At 42.9% G+C, this 16,296-nt stretch overlaps 1 protein-coding gene across 4 annotated transcripts in view; it reads right to left on the bottom strand.

Moving 5' to 3' along the window:
• NRP1 (neuropilin 1) overlaps nt 1–16,296 on the bottom strand; it is a 151,121-nt gene that overhangs the window by 88,247 nt on the left and 46,578 nt on the right. For all 4 annotated transcript variants that reach the window (XM_019531006.1, XM_019531015.1, XM_019531023.1 and 1 more), the window contains exon 3: nt 3,562–3,743. In XM_019531006.1, the coding sequence (XP_019386551.1) occupies nt 3,562–3,743 (182 nt within the window). The remainder of the gene's footprint in view (nt 1–3,561; nt 3,744–16,296) is intronic.

Raw genomic sequence — 16,296 nt, 5'->3', positions numbered from 1 at the left:
CAGTTTCTTAATGAGAACGGGGTGAGAGACAGTGTCAAAGGCCTTCCGAAAGTCCAGGAAGACTATGTCCACTGCTACCCCTGCATCTAAGGATTTGGTGATCTGTTCATAAATGGCCATCAGGTTGGTCTGACAGGACCTGCTGCTAATGAACCCATGTTGGTTGCCCTTAACCATAATCTCCCCTGCTGGCCCCTCATGGATATGCGCCAGAATAATTTTTTCAAAAAGCTTGCCCAGGATTGAGGTAAGACTAACTGGCCTATAGTTTCCCAGGTCCTCCTTCCTGCCTTTTTTGAAGATGGGAACCACTTGGCCCTCTTCCAGTCCTCTGGCACCACACCAGAGCACCACGAGTGCTTGTAAAGCCATGCCAAGGGTCTCGCAATGACCTCAGTCAATTCCCTTAGTACTCTAGGGTGGAGATCATCCAGATCAGCTGATTTGAATACATTCAGTCCCTCCAGAAGTTCCCTAACTAGTTCCTTACTAACCCTTGGCCTAGGTGTGCCTCCCCTGGGATCTAATGGGGGCCTGGGGGTGGGAGGTGACTGTTCCGTAAAAGTTACTGTGCAGTAAATGTGCCTTCTGAATCCTACCGCTATCCTCCAATGTATCCACTATTCTCCCCAACTTGGTATCATCTGCAGACCTGCTGAGGGTGCACACCATCCCATGTTCCAGGTAACTGATGAAGATACCAAACAAAACCAGCCCCAGAACCAACCCCACTTGATACCAGCTGCCAAATGACTACTGTACTCTGAGCCTGATGATCCAGCCAGTTTTCTATCCACTTTACAGTCCATTCATCAGACTTGTACTAACTTAGCTAGCTTGCAAGAATGTTGCGGGAGCAAGAGTCTTCTGGGAGATGCTATCACAAGCCTTGCTGAAGTCAAGGTATACTACATCCACTGGTCTCCCAAGAGCCAGTCATCTCATCATAGAAGGCAATCAAGTTGGTTAGGAATGACTTGCCCTTGGTGAATCCATGCTGAAAGTTTCTAATCATCAGGGAACCTGGTTGTCTCTGTTTAAAAATTGCAAATTATCTGATTAAAACTCCCCAAATCCACATTTTCCATGATTAAAATGAAACAACACTATCTATATAGATATCAGTTGAACACAATACTTTATTGATATATTTACAGTTTTAAATTTGGTGTTTTATTTTAGGTTTTTTATCATGGAAAATCAGAGTTCTCCCTCCCCCTTTGCTCACCAGGATGCAGGTCCAGCTGTGGCTGTCCCCCCTGCACTGCTTTGTAGTGCTGAACGGCCATGATATGCCAGTGCCCTGCCTCTGACTTTGTCTCTCACTCCCTAATCATAGTCCCCCACCCCTACTGGTGCCCCATCACAGCCTCCTGACCCTGCTGGTGCCCCTCACTCCCCACCCACAACCACACCCTTCCACCTACATGGTCCTGTTGGAGAGGGCCCCCAGCTGCCAAGGCTATGGGGCCAGGGACCCGTGTTCACAGCCCCCTGCCTCTCACAGCAGTGCCTTCCACCCATGGGAGTCAGCAGCTTCTGTTGTGGAGGGGAGTGGAGTGGGGACCTTGGCTCCCATTTCCCCATGGGTGGCACAGCAGGAGCAGAGCCTGTGGGACAGGGGAGCAGATGTGGCCCTGGACCTCACCACCATGCATTGCTTGAGCTGGGCAGCAGCCCTGGCCCCAGCCCCAGCCCCAGCCCTGCCCAACCCCCTCTCTTCCTCTCTTTGGGGGCTTCAATTCTGCCTCCTCCCCCCATCCCCAGACTGACCTGCAGGGAGCTGCTCTCCAGGCTGCCTGGATCACACATGCACATGGCACCCCGTGCTGATCACCCTTCTCCCGCTTCTGCCAGCCTTCAAAACCCACTGTTTCCTGCATTTTTATCCTTTAAAGGAGAAAATCTGTGTTTTTCTCCTTAAAATGACAAAATCCAGGTTTTTCTTCCTAAAATAAAAAAATCTGGGTTTTACTGTGTTTCCACAGTAAATGGAAAACCCTGCTAATCACCTTCTTCTCCAAGTACTTAGAAATGGTTAGGACCTGTTCCATGATTTTTCCAGGGACTGAGGGGAGGCTGACTGGTTTGTAGTTACCTGCATCCTCCTTCTTCCCTCTTTTAAAGATGGGCACTATATTTGCTTTTTACCAATCATTCAGACCCTCTCTAAATCACCATGAGTTTTCAAAGATGATGGCCAATGGCTCCGCAGTCACATTGACCAACTACCTCAGCACCCTCAGGTGCATCCTGTCTGGCCCCACAGACTATTTTCAAAATAGTCCCTAACTTGCTTTTTTTTTTGTTGGCTGCTCACCTCCCCCCCAGACTGTGCTGCCAGGTGCAGTAGGCTGAGAGCTGACCATACCTGTGAAGACTGAAATGAAGAAGCATTGAGTACTTCAATCTTTTCTGCATCCTAGGTTGCCTCTCCCATTTAGTAAAGGACCCACACTTTCCTTGATCTTCCTCTTGTTACTGACATACTTGTAGAAACCCTTCTTGTTACCATTCACTTGTGTTTTATTTCAAAGCACACTGCTGCCATTTTCTCAGCACGGAGACATGCCGTGCTGCTGATACATGTGACGCGTGAGGCTGCCAGAACATGTCAATTTATGTGCTCCAGCAGACTTGATTAATCGAGTGTGCTCTGATGCTCTTTCCAATGCATTGGAGCAGGCTCCCCACATGTGTGTAAATGCCCTCTGAGCTTACAGTGACTTAGGAAATCTGGCTCCAAATGCTTGGGTTGTCAAAGGAAATCTGTGTTCCCATAAGGTTAAACTTTCATGCTTTTACATTTATTCTCTACTTTGGGTCCTGGCTTGTGAATGTGTGATATGTTTATCTTCATCCAGCTACAGCTAATGTGTGGGCCAAGAAATGATCTCACCACCGCCCTATAGCCGGTGACTTGGCAAGACAGCAAATCAGAGTGGCGGCCACTTGCAGAACCTGTTAATCCTGAGAAGCTTCTCTCTTCCGGATGTTCTTGTCTCTGTGTACAGCTGCTCATGCTCTATAGCCTTACTGAAACTCCTTGCCAGTCAGTCAGCAGGATGTGCCTGACAGCAGCAGGACCTGCCTCTCTCCCCTAGCCCTCCAAAACAAAGACTGAAAGTGATACCACTCTGATGTTCCCATCATCTGTTGGCCATGTGTGCTTAGGTCCTTTCTGAACCCTGCCTGCTATCTTTTGGAACTGCGGAGGGAAGCACTAACCAATTCAAGGCTTTATAGCACTATTAAGGTAGTAACCTCTGACATAGCCGTTATCAGCACAAAGAGTATCAACAGCTAAAAAAAATCTTAATAAACCATTTTTGCAGATTGCTGGAAAAGGCTGTCAGATTGTGCACAAACATGGTAGATTCTCAGCTAGAGCTCACCCATGTAGCTATGATAACATAGACTAGAGGAGGACTCTCCCCTGGGATTTGATGGCATCAGCAATAAGACATTCATTTTCAAGCAAATTTTCATATTTTCAGAGTGTTTAGAGAGAAAAAGAAAAATATAGATAATAAGCTACACAATAATGAATTCTTTGCTCACCTCTTTTGAAAACTTCATAGCGGATGGAAAATCCTGCTCCATGAGTCTCATAGTCAGAAACAAATCTGATAAAGAGATGTGGTCCTGTAGATACCACAGGAGAGGGAGCAATTTTTCCACAGAACTTTCCCGAAGAGCGTCCATTTGCATTATCTCCATCAATCACTTCAACATAATCATACCTGGTGGATAAATGGGAGACAGAAACTTTCAACTTCCAGGAAAGAAAGAGACTTAATTAATTTAGAAACCATAACACAACAAAGATAATCAAGAAAAATGCCAGCTTGCTTGGAAACTGCATTATGCTGAGAGATGTAAGTGAAATGAAATAATTAAAATGGACTACATCATGTCTGTAGACATCATCTGGCAACATGGAACTATTAGGAAGAATGCTGTCCATTATGCTTGCAGACAATGTCAGCTAAAGTAACCAATTAACAAAAAAAAGGAAATCTCATGAGCACAATTCTGTATTATTAAATTGTGTTCCTTTGTCTATGGTGGTGTTGTTATCAATACATAATGCATAGCATTCTTTTCAAACTGTGAAGTTCTGTTATGAATTCAAAAATGTCTCGTTGGCTGGAGCTCTGTGAACAATACTTTGATTTCTGTATGCTACCCTCTAAACATATGTCCACAGAATAATAAATGAATCCCTAAACATTTGATTTTGTTCAAAACTCTACTGTGTTCCAAGCCACTGGTAGAAAATCTGTCATTTTCCATGTTAGAAATAAAGCAAATCCCCGAATCCATATTTTAATTACAGCGGTTGATTTTTCTCAGATAAAATGTATTCATTTAGTAAATATTCTTGTTTAGATATTTGAATCAATGTGTTTTTAATGACTTATTATAATATTCAGATTCATTTAGCATATGGAACTCTGGTCTAGGTCTTCATCTTTTCTTTCTCTCTATATATACGTACAGACAAATTCATCTATAAACTAAATTAAAACTACGGCATAATGGGTAATAGTAAAATTTTGCTTCAAGAGAATAGTGATGCTCTAGCATTTCTTGATACTCTGAATTAGAAATAACACCTTCAAGGACCTGATCCTGCAAAGCTGACTTTAAGTGGCACTGAGGGAGATCAGTAATACCTGAAACAGCCTTCTCAGAGAAATAATAAAGATGACCCATTTCAAAGATACATTGGTGAGTGATTCTGGAGATTTGCATTGCCCTTGATAAAAGACAGGGCACAGATGTAATTGATGGCACCAGATTCACTCTCTCCTAAAACTGGGTGGTCTTCAGAACCTGGGTGTCATGTTGGACCCTTTTTGAATCATAATGACAGGGCTGAAACAATGGAATGCTTTTGTCTGCCTGGCAGTCTGTGTTTTATTGTGTCTCAATCATAACGCGTTTTTATTTATCAAGTTGCTCCTAGTCAAACAATCTCATTTACTTTTCATTATCCTACTACAGTTAACATTAAAATGTTGCCATTAATTTGCTTCAGCTTTTTATTCCACTGTTATGCTCATTGAAATGTCCCAGGATATATTAATATACCACAAATGGCTAAAAATGGCAGTAACATAAACTGCTTCTGACAATTTTAAAGAGATCAAAGGAAAAAATGTCTTCATGATGACCAATGTCATCTTTAACAACCCTGTTCCAAACTGTCTCAGGCACATTACTTATGTTTACATGAAGCCCCATGAGACAACTGCAAAGATGATATCACTAGTTAAAGTGGACGGCTTAAGGCCCTTTAAATTAAAAATGACATTACCTCATCTGTAAAAATTGTATGCCAGCTTTGGTGTATATCAAGTAGAAAATAAAGCTGACACTGATGGAACTGTAAGCATTAACATATGTGAAATATTGTGCTAACTGCATTTCCTCTGATGCATTTTATTTATTCTAGTAGCAGTAGTTCAGATTGTTAGCCTGCCTCACTGTCCCATTTCAAAGTGATGGAAACACAAAGAGGAAATGTTCACTTTTGACATACTTTTACAGATGTTTTGTCTGACCTACAATTGGACTTGTGACCTTTGTTAACCTTTTTTAGATCTATAAAAGGGGCTTTGGGGGTGAGCTGGGGGAGGGCTACACTTAAAAGAGGTTTTAGTTTTTTTTCTTGCTGTTTTGTATCTGTATAAATATCTTCATGAATATCAACTCTGCTTATTTGGAAAGACCTACTGGGTGTTTCAAAAGAAGCGTATTACTAGTTTTCACTTATAAGGAATTGATGAGAAAGTTACATTTTCACAGTAACAGCATTTCACTGAAGTCAGCTTATCATTGAAGTAAAATAATCAGCATAACCAAATAAGAAAAAGATTTTTTTTAAATAGCCAGATGTAAGGTCTTCTTTTGCCTGACTCGCTTAATGCCAGCTTTCTAAAATATTTAAGTGTCTTATTCCATGGAAATTAATGGGAGTTAGGCATTTAAATACCTTTCAAGATTGGGGCCACAGTGTATACTCTTGAGTTACATTCTCTTTATTACTTTTTCCAGTTTATGGATAATTTCTGATTCTAGCCTTGAAGATCATATGGCATTTTAAGTGATAGTTTTCTCTCTTCTACTTTGGAGAATTAATCATGGGCAGCAAAGAAATCTGGCCATGAGAGGGTAGGTAGTAGGGTGGTGCAAAATGGGTATGTTTTGTTTCGGTTTCAGATTTGGCGTTTCAGTGGAACAGTGATTCGCTCCAGTGTTTCAGATCACTGTCCCATTTTGATTCAGCCGAATCTGTTTCAGAGTTTGGATGCTGTTTTGGTGTTTCAGGCATAGGCCTGATTCGCTTTAATGGGGAATCACTAAAATGCCTATAGCTTTGTAATTTCTTGCCTGATTCAGATGAAAATTGCAGGGATGGTAGCCCCTTCTGAGGGCATGAAGCCTGCCAAGTGTCAAGGAGATAGGTGCAGGGGTGATTGTGAAAGCGCACCTCAAACTATTCAAAGCAAAACCAGCACCAGCGCCCAGATCTGCTCAGAGCACCCCATGCTGAGTGCTGGAAGGCATCTAGTGCTGGTGCTGGCCCCAGCCGGCAGCAACAGCCTGCTGTCATCCTGCACACAGATCCAGGGGCCTGCACCCCCCGGGAAGAGTCTGGCACAGCCCCGCAGTCCTCCCGGGGGGGTGCAGGCCCCAAGATATGCGCATGGGATGACAGCATACTGCCGCTGCCGGCTGGGGCCAGTGGCAGCACCAGTCTTCCCAGCATTTGGCGTGGGATGTGCTGAGCAGACTCAGATGCTGGCACTGGTTCTAGCTCTGCATTCAGCTCTGGGGACATGCAACCCCTGGGAGGGCTGTGGGCTGTGCCGGACTCTTCCCCGGGTGCAGGCCCCCGGATCTGTGTGCAGGATGACAGCAGGTTGCTGCTGCTGGTAGGGGCCAGTGCCAACACCTGAGTCCGTTTGGCACAGCCTGCACCAAGTGCCATGCTGTCATCCTGCATGCAGATCCAAGGGCCCACGCCCCCTGGGAGGGCTGCAGGGCTCCTGGAGGGTGTGGGCCCCTGGCTCTGCACGCAGGATGACAGCAGGCTGCTGTCCCTCCCCCAGAGCACTGAGATTGGAAGGGACCTCAGGGACAGATCACAGACACTGGCTAGCTATAGATGTCCATATCAGAGCAGTCCTTCTATCCCTCTTCCCCGTCCCCCTTCTTAGTTTCTCTTTCCCTGAAAGCTCAGCCCCAAAACTCCAAAATTTTCCAAAACTTTCAAAACATTTTGGATGATTTCATTTAGTTTTGGAGATGTTTCAGAGCCTTCTGTTTCCATTTGGATTCGGTGTTTTGGGCACCAAAACAGGCCAAAACACCTCTGAAACAAAACAGCTGCTGAAATTTTGCACAGCCCTAGTAGGTAGGAAGCAAGAGATAGCAAGAGATGAAAATGAGAAATAGTTTGAAGAGCAGATGTATAGACAGAACAGATTTTTACATTGCAGGGGCTCTGTCTTTTGTTTTACAGCCCCAAATCCTCTTCTGCTGTATTTGATAGATGAGCTGCTGTACCAGGGGAATGGTATGTTTCTTATGGAAATCAAATTACCCTGGATTACACTGTTTTATATTTGGAAAGGAAGTGTTGCTGTCAGTTTAGCACTTCTTCAAAATACCACCAAACAGAGACCAAAGTGTATCACAAACAACAGTTCCTGTGAATAGAAGAATGTACAGTCACAACTTGAGAGTGGTGTTATTGCCAAAAAAGCTCAGTAAGCAGCTTGCATCTCCCTCTGGACTTGGTACCAGTTCCACTCCATAAGTTTGTCAGTAGAAAATGCTGTGCCAGGGATGCAGTTGGCACATTGGCATCCCTCTGAGGAGACTGAATATGTCACCTCAGCCGTGCACCCAGACGGTCTTGGCTCAGGGCCTGGAGTACTGAGTTTGCAAATTTGGAACTCCCAGTCGGCAATTCATCGCTCTGTTACCGCTGCCAATTATGTGGCAAATATTTCTTGTAACGTTATAGTCCTTAGGGCCTAGACATAGAAATGTAAATATAAATATAGAGCTAAATGCTACTTGAAGCATTTCCTGAAATATAGGGTATTTAATGCATTTAGGGAGTGAGGAAAGAGCTGTCCTAAGTGTGGGTAGCATTTTAATATATGCTTGGAGGTACCCATGTTATTGTAGAGAAAACTCTAAGCACCTTATACTTGATTCTGCAGTTCCTCTGGAATCTCCCATTTCTGGCCTCTTTAAAGACTTCATATTGCAGCAAAGCTCCCAAATTCCTAACAGGGCTGGATATGGTGTTCTCTGCTGGGTGGAAGCTTGTTTAAGTGCAATACAAAAATGTCTTACCCCATTCCCCCTCCCACTCAGTGGCCAAACATGCTACTAGACAGTACTAATTTTATGGTTCAATAAAACAACGTCTGGGAAAGATTCCCATTGGAATGATGACAGAATATAGAATTCCTCAAAGAATTCTTAAAGGAATTGCAAAATAACTCTGTCTTTTTTGTGTTATGGCTGCACTTGAGTTATAGCTTTAGGGGAAAGGCTAGGCAGTACCTATAAAAGAAAGAAGTGGACAATGAGAAATGTAGTCAACCTCAGAACACAGATTTTGGAGACTTCCTTATTCCCAACTTCAAATAGGAGATTACAGTGCTTTACTTGTGTCTGTTTTTTGCTTCTGAATATGTTAGTGACTCCTGAAATGCATGATAGCAAGTCCTGCTATTGAAAGTAAAGTCAAACTGCTATAAAGCATTGTCTGCTGCTGAAGTCAGCTACTGTAGGAAGTTACTCACAATTTCTGGAGGTTTTCCTATTATTAAGGCAGTAGGAATTTATGACTTTTTCTTTAAAATTTGCCTCTCAGAGTCACACAGTATTCAGCTGAATTCTAATCTGCTCCTTGAGTAACTTGACCCTATGAACCAAGTAGTGATTGACCAAACAAGAGTTATGTAGACTTGCATGAACCGCCTGTGTATTCTGCAGCCTGCTGTAATTTGTTCCTGTAGCCTGATCACTAATAATTTGGTCATCCACCTGTAAGAGATAAAAGATCTTTGCCAACAACTACTCAAATATCCCTGCAAACAAAGAGAACTATAGAGTTGTATTGGACACAGGTGAGGGCAAAATGGTCACTGGAGTTTTGGGTGGGTTTCAGCCTCCCAATCACACTGTGTGTGTGGAACAACAAAAAGAAATGTAATGTTCACTTCATATGGCTGTATTTCATGAAATGTTATTGGATCCTTTTAAAGACAATGAAGCAAGTAGAATTTACACTGAACAGTTCTGTATTAGAGACAAGCTTGGGGGGCTGCAAGGGGTATTTCCCCAGAGCACTGGGAAATGTGTGTTTCCCCGGAGCATTCTGGGAGGTTCATTAGCACTTCGAACTTTTATGATGATCCACTTCTTCCTATTAGTTGGTTTAGAACTAATAGGTCATGTTATCTTTAATACTGAGAATTGTTTTTGCTTGGTTTGCCTGCACAAGCAGTATTTTTTTTATTGACCCCACAACTCTTGCTTTAGATAAACAGAAGGGCACAGCAACAGGAAACCTAAAAAAAGAGTTTCTAGTTCTACTGCATCATAAATTTGTGCACCATCACTGACTGATGGTTAACTGTGTGGAATTTACTGTGTCGCTTGTGACACAGGCTAATTTGTATCCTGAAGCTCAAAGGACAAGAACTGCAAAGACTCCAGGAATACCAACCCAAGTCCCAGTTTATTAGCTACAAGAAAAAGTAACAAACACCATTAAAGAAATTAAGTGCAAGGCAAACTGTGTCCCCTTCTGGCCCCTACTTCAGTGTCTGCCAGTCTTTCTTTCATCAGAGCTTTTCACTAGAATGGCTGTCTCTGGTAACTGATTTAATAGCCTAGAGGGGCTATCCAATATTTACAGAGGTGGAATGCTATAGTGCTGCTCTACAACTCTACATCATTCTACTGCTGCCAACCCCAAGCATTCAGAAATAAGAAGTCAGGCTCCTTCAAAACAGGAGGTCATAAGAGCCCTGTATTCAATTCAAGTCCCTGATGTAGGAACTGCAGACAGCTATAAGGCTGGCTTTCGATAATCTCCCCTTGAGCCCAGTTGTACAGGCATGCCAGGATTGGAGCCCTGGGGTGGGAAGGATACTCTGGAGCATGCAGTACAATAAAGATTCATGGCAACTCTGGAGCCCATAGAACAAGTCATGGCAACTGCCATGACTGAGAAAACTGCTTAGGGCACAGTTATGCTATGGCCTCCCCAGGGGCTTCTGAACAACTGAGGATCAAGAGCAAGGTGGCTTAAAAGCCTCTTACTATGCCTTTCCCCTGTGCTGTGCATTCTGGGCTGCGCTTCTTAGGAATACAGTACAAAATCTAATCCCTAATTTATGCTATCTAAAGTGACAGGTATTTACACAAATTTATTTAAATATCCATCATGTTGACAGTCTTTCTTGCTCCTAATAGATTTTTGTGATCTTGAAGCTATGAATTTTTATGGAGTGTATGTATATGCATCTGATTGAGTGTGTTCAGAGTCATAGCCAAGCAGCTCTATGTCCTGGGCAGCTGTGGGACACCCAAGGCAGTGCTGACTGCTGTGGTGCTGATCTCAGAAGCATGATCCGCCACAGTTATGGTAATACCTATTTTTTGCTCCTTCCTCATATGCCAAAAAAGGGTGGTGCTCTGAGCTGCTTCCCTAGTTTCCCCCACCTTTGTTGTGCTACTGTGCATGTTCAACTAAGGTCAAATCCTGCTAATTTTACACAAAGAAAAGTCCCATTAGCCACCACTCAGTGGGTGCGTCTACATGAGATGCTAACTGCACAGTAGCCGAATAATACTGCACAGTACCACATCACAGCACCAACAGTGCTAATATGCTACTGTGTAGTAGCATATTAGGTGGTCACCAGTGCTACTGCTCAGTAACTCTGTTACTGTACATTTAGTTAGTACTTGATTATACAAGTATTAAATAAACGTGAAGTAACTACTACACAGTAGCATCTCATGTAGATCTGCTCAGTAATTCACAAACTTCAGTACTTTATAATGAGATTCCACAAAGCATGTACTAGTGTGGGCTCATTGCTCTACCAGACAATAAAATAGCAGAGCAAATAAAAGGAAAGATAGGAGAAAAGCAAGTGAATAGCATTCAGTGTTGTGAATGTCATAATTGTATGATGAGTCTCACAATATTTGGTGTTTTTCTTGAACCTCATGTAATTATTCATGAATCTGAGCTTTTATTAAAAACAGTACATTTCTAGCTCTGATGATAACAGGGAAAAGCTGAAAATATGACCCAGGTTCGTCATAAAGATTTAAAATCCAGAAACAAATTAAAAGAGCACTTAATTAATAATTATGTTTTAAATCTCATTATTTTTCGTAATTTCGGTGCTTGACTCATGTTTTTTGCATACTCAGATTGTCAGTACTGAAGAGCTAACCCAGTGGATAGCTCATCTTGAACTAATTTATATCCAAGCAGTCTTGTGGGGTACATACAACCATTTGCTGCACCTGGTCTAAGTTCATGTGGCTAACTTTAAGCTGCATGAGTGTAGACTGGGTGTACAGTTGCCAGTGCCAAGAGCTGTGTGGGAAACTCAGGGTGGGGGGGATGGCCAGGCAGGACGTGGGGCCTTGTGAGTCCACAGGAAGCTTTGGTGTGAATGGGGGCAGAGGGGAAGCTGGTCGGGATCAGAAGGCGTGTGTAGACAAATTGGGGGCCCTAAGTTGAAGCAGTCGGTGTTTAAACCCACCGCTTCAATTTAGGGTGAAGTAAACTCCCATGTCATGCACACACCCCACACTTACCTGCCTCTCCATTGGCAGGGAGGGGAGGGCGAGCTGCCAGCCCGCAGAGCAGTCCCTGGGCTGCAGGGGGGTCGTGCTTCCTTCCACAGAAGCAGCGCCCTACCCCCCAGGTGACACCCGGTTCTTGTGGACCCAAGGGAAACAGCAGCTGCGGAGGGAAGCACCAGACCCCCACACAGCTCAGGCAGGCAGGCAGACTCCAGGGTGGGGGGGCAGGGGAAAAAAATCAGGCTCGCAACTTTTCCAGTGAGGAGCCTGCCTTCCTGGGCTGCTGCCAGGCTGCCTGCAGGGCTTCCACAGAGCCACAGAGCTGCACAGAGCCCAGTGCTTCGCTCTGCAGCTGTAGGGGCAGCAAACTAAAACTTTTCAGAGGTGTTTTAGTTTGCTGAGCCCCAAGTCTTTTAAGGTGCATTACACCGCTGAATTTCCTACAGCGGCTGGAATTAATGTGCAAAAACATTTAGCCTGCTTTAAAGTGTTGTGCTCACACACACCACGCATTTTGTCTACACATGGCCAGAGGTGCTAGCAAGTCTATGGGGGAAGGGACGTTGGTGGGTCCATGCAGGCATGTTGTCCATCCAGGGGTGGGAGGGTCAGGGGACTAAAAACTGCATGGTCAGTGTTGGGGTGGGGGGTAGGAAGAGCACAGGCTGGTGTTACTTACTGGGCTTTCTAAGCCCCAGAGCTGCCCTCTGAATGTGTACATGGATTTTATAGATCAGGTTAATGCACTCCTGATCTAAGTCAGTTCATCTCTTCAGGTGAGCTAACTTAGATCAGGCTTGCATTTTTTCCCCAATTTAACGCCTTGGAATGGTTGCACAGATGGGCATTTAGAGAGACTTAACTCTAGTTAGGTTTATCTAAACGTAATGGCTATACATTTCCATGGAGAACAAAGGACACAAACTCTATTGATATACATCAGTGTAGCTGCAGTGACTTTATGACAATTCACACGGAATATTTGGCTAAATAGGACTCTAGGGATGCATCCAGACAAGTGTGCATGTGCGCTATATAGCACCACAGACCTCTCTGTGGTGCCGCACACCACACATGCTGTACATGCAGGCATTCCCTGCACTGCTGATCTGTAGAGAGGGAGGGAGGGGGTTTGAGCCCGGGGTGATCCTGGGGTCAAAAAAACCCCATGCCTAAAAAAAGCGGGCAGAGCACCTGGTGGCAATGCACACCACCCAAAACCTGAGCCCGGCAGGGTGGAGCAACACTCTGGCTGCTGGCCAGGATGCCTACTGGAGGACTGCCATGGCTGCAGCTCCAGGAGGCCCCCCAGGATTCCATGCACAGTTGCTGACCCCAGCCTACCCTCCCCTACCCCCTGGACAATGTGCACGCATGGCACTGACATTCCCCAGGAACATGTAGCAGTAGCACATGTGCCACTGCTGTTTGTCACCAGGGAAACATATTCCCCGCTTGTGAGGACGTGCCCTATAGGTGCAAATGGGAACAAAATAGGTCTCCTTACATTTACTTAAACGTATTCTTTTTAGACCAAGTTATGAGTGGAAAATTCTGAAACAGAAATAAGTGCATGAGATAAATTATACCTTTAACCACACAACTAAGTGCAATACTGACTCCTGCCTGAGGTATGAAAATCAGAAAGTACAGCCCACATTTTTCTCTTTATAATGAATGGCATTACCATCCAGCTGCCCTGGGGAAGGTAAAAGTGGAATACAGCTACTGAGATATTTAGCAACCTTATCTGCAAAATACATTTAACTAAATAAAGGGCTTGATCAGAAAGGCAGCAGTAAAGCTACCACTGATTTCAGTGGATGTAGGATTGAGCTTCAAACTATAATAAAATGATTCTGATACATAAAAATGAAAAGCTCTTCTGGGAAGAAATGTTTCATTTTAAGCCCTGTAGTACAGAACTCCAGTCCATAAGTTTCTGGTATAGGAAAATTACATTTTTGAATGGTAAAAAGATATGTCTGTTAAGTTGGAGAGATTCACAAATCCATGGATTCCATGTTAAGTGGGGAAAAAGCACTTAGCAGTTTGAAGACTTCAGAGACAATGGAGCTTTCCAGTGTCAAACTAGCAAAGTTCAGTATTTATAGGAAATTCACATGCCTTTAATTGCTCTAAACTCAGTTCCCAAGTAAAATGTGCCATCTGGAAGATATTAGAATCATTTACAACTTGTTCACCTCTCTATTTCACTGCAAAATCTTGCTTCTTGCCAATTTTCCACTGTTCTCCACAAAATAAAATGCAGTCTAATTTTTATTGTCTCCAAGCTAGTTTATCTACATTTAGGAAGTCAAATATTTAAAAAACCACTGAGACATCTTTTTTACATTTGTCTTTGTGACTGAATTAATTTTGTTATTTTTAACTATATGTCAACTTGGAGGGTTTATTGGATTATGTTTACATGGAACTTTTTTGGTGTGGAGGACTCTCTCAAAGCTTTGTGTGATAGTAACCAGCTTGATACGCAAGATGGGGATAGATGGTGGTGATAGGGGAGAGAGAAAGAAATGAAGTGGCTACGGGCGACCTTGCATAACTGTAGACTCTTTTGTGTAGAAGGCTTATTTCCAAAAATCCACAAAGGGAGAAAAGAAGTACCTAATAAACTGTACTGTACTAAAGTTTAGTATTTTTTACCTCTTAAAAATCATCTATCAATCATAAACATCTTGTTGCTAGAACACTTACATTAAGTATCACCAAGTATTCCAAATTATTAACAAGTCAGGCTTTTCAACACTCCTGTGAGGTAGATTGGTAAGTTATCATTATAGTTGCACTGATGTGGAGGCTTAGACAGAAACACTGAGAGAGAGAGGCTTAGTGCCAAAGCTCTCCTAGAAAATCTTTGCACAGACAGAAATAGAATTCATATCTCCAGACTCCCTGTGCGGTGTTCTAACCACTTAAGCTTGATCTGACTCCTACTCATGTCAGTAGAAAAACGGCCATCTGTTTCAACTGGAGTTAGATTTACCCCCTAAGCATGGACTCAGTGCAAACCCGGAAACTTTTTAAAGCCGTAGAATACTTGTGATTGGGTCTATAAAAGGTCTTGCATTAGTTCAGTTCCTGAAAACCAGATAATTAGTGCTATTTTCTGTAACAGAGCTAAAACAAGCTTTTATATACACACGCGTGTGCATGTGTGTATACACACACACACCATTAAGTCAATTAAAATGTCTTTTGATGTGCGGAACCGATTTAATGATTTGCAGTTGCATTAATGCTGATAGCATGTAGTTCTGAATTCACTAAAAAGCCTTCTTAATTGGTAAGCTATGAAACCATCAAGGTTTCCTCCTGGAATATCAAAAGAGCACAGAGTAAGGTTTGTACTGAAATGAGATCAGAATCTTTGTGATCCCCTCTTCTTTCTTTGAAAATTAAAAAAGGAACACTTTTAAGTGATGGCAACCTCATATCACTCCATTTGGGAGTTTTGAACTCCTTATTAATTTATAATTATCCTGTTGGGATCTATGTGGTATATTAATCATAACCTTTGGAGCTCAGTTCATAAAAGTATTTGGTAGATGTTAGCTTTTCACAGAAGCTGTGAGAGTTTAGAACATAAAATAAGTTCCTAGCTTTTGAAATCCTCAAAGATTAGTCCCTGGTGGGCAGTCAACAACCTCTTTGAGCAACACCCGTATTTAAAGAAACTTAGAGTAAAAGAGGCAGAAAATTATGGACATACAGATCTGCTTTAGAACACAGGTTACGGTAATTTTTTTCCATGGCAACCATATAGTGAAGCTGTAATAGCACAGTAAAGTCATAAATATCTATACAGGTATTTCCCTTTAGAAGCTATGTTAAGAGAACACTATGGATTCAGTTTTGAGCAATCACTCTGGTTTTTTTCAGCCTGGCCCTGATCTTGCACCAGACTCTGAAACAGACTCCTACCCAGGTGTGGGCTCTGTTGTGGATCAGAGCCTTAGTATAGAAGATGTAGGTGTAAGTGGCAGAAGCCCTTTTAGCTTGGCATACCCATAGTAGCAGAGTACTAGAGGACAATACATGTGTATACAAGTATATAGATTTTTACATTGTAAAGTGATGTAATACTTTGTATTATTACATTGTATTATTTGAAAAACATCATGGCTAGGGACAGAAATTACACATAACCTATTTTAAGTGATCAGAAACTGGTTTAAACCTGTAACAGAACATCAGTTCAGTGCAGATAACCAGTTTCAAAATGGCTGAAACTGGTTTAAGATGAACTTGGTTGAATGTAGTATCAGACTTAACTGATTTAACTCCAACTAGCTTCAGGCATCAAGGACAACAAAAAGTCCTTTTTCAGGTATGTGGGGAGCCAGAGGAAAAGCAAGGGCAATGTTGGACCCCTGCTAAACCAGATGGGGCAACTGACAACTGACG

Source organism: Crocodylus porosus, unplaced genomic scaffold (assembly GCF_001723895.1).
Source record: "Crocodylus porosus isolate Cpor-Errol unplaced genomic scaffold, CroPor_comp1, whole genome shotgun sequence".
Lineage (NCBI taxonomy): Eukaryota > Metazoa > Chordata > Crocodylia > Crocodylidae > Crocodylus > Crocodylus porosus.
The sequence above is the reverse complement of the archived record's forward strand: the minus strand, read 5'-3'. Positions and strand labels throughout refer to the sequence as shown.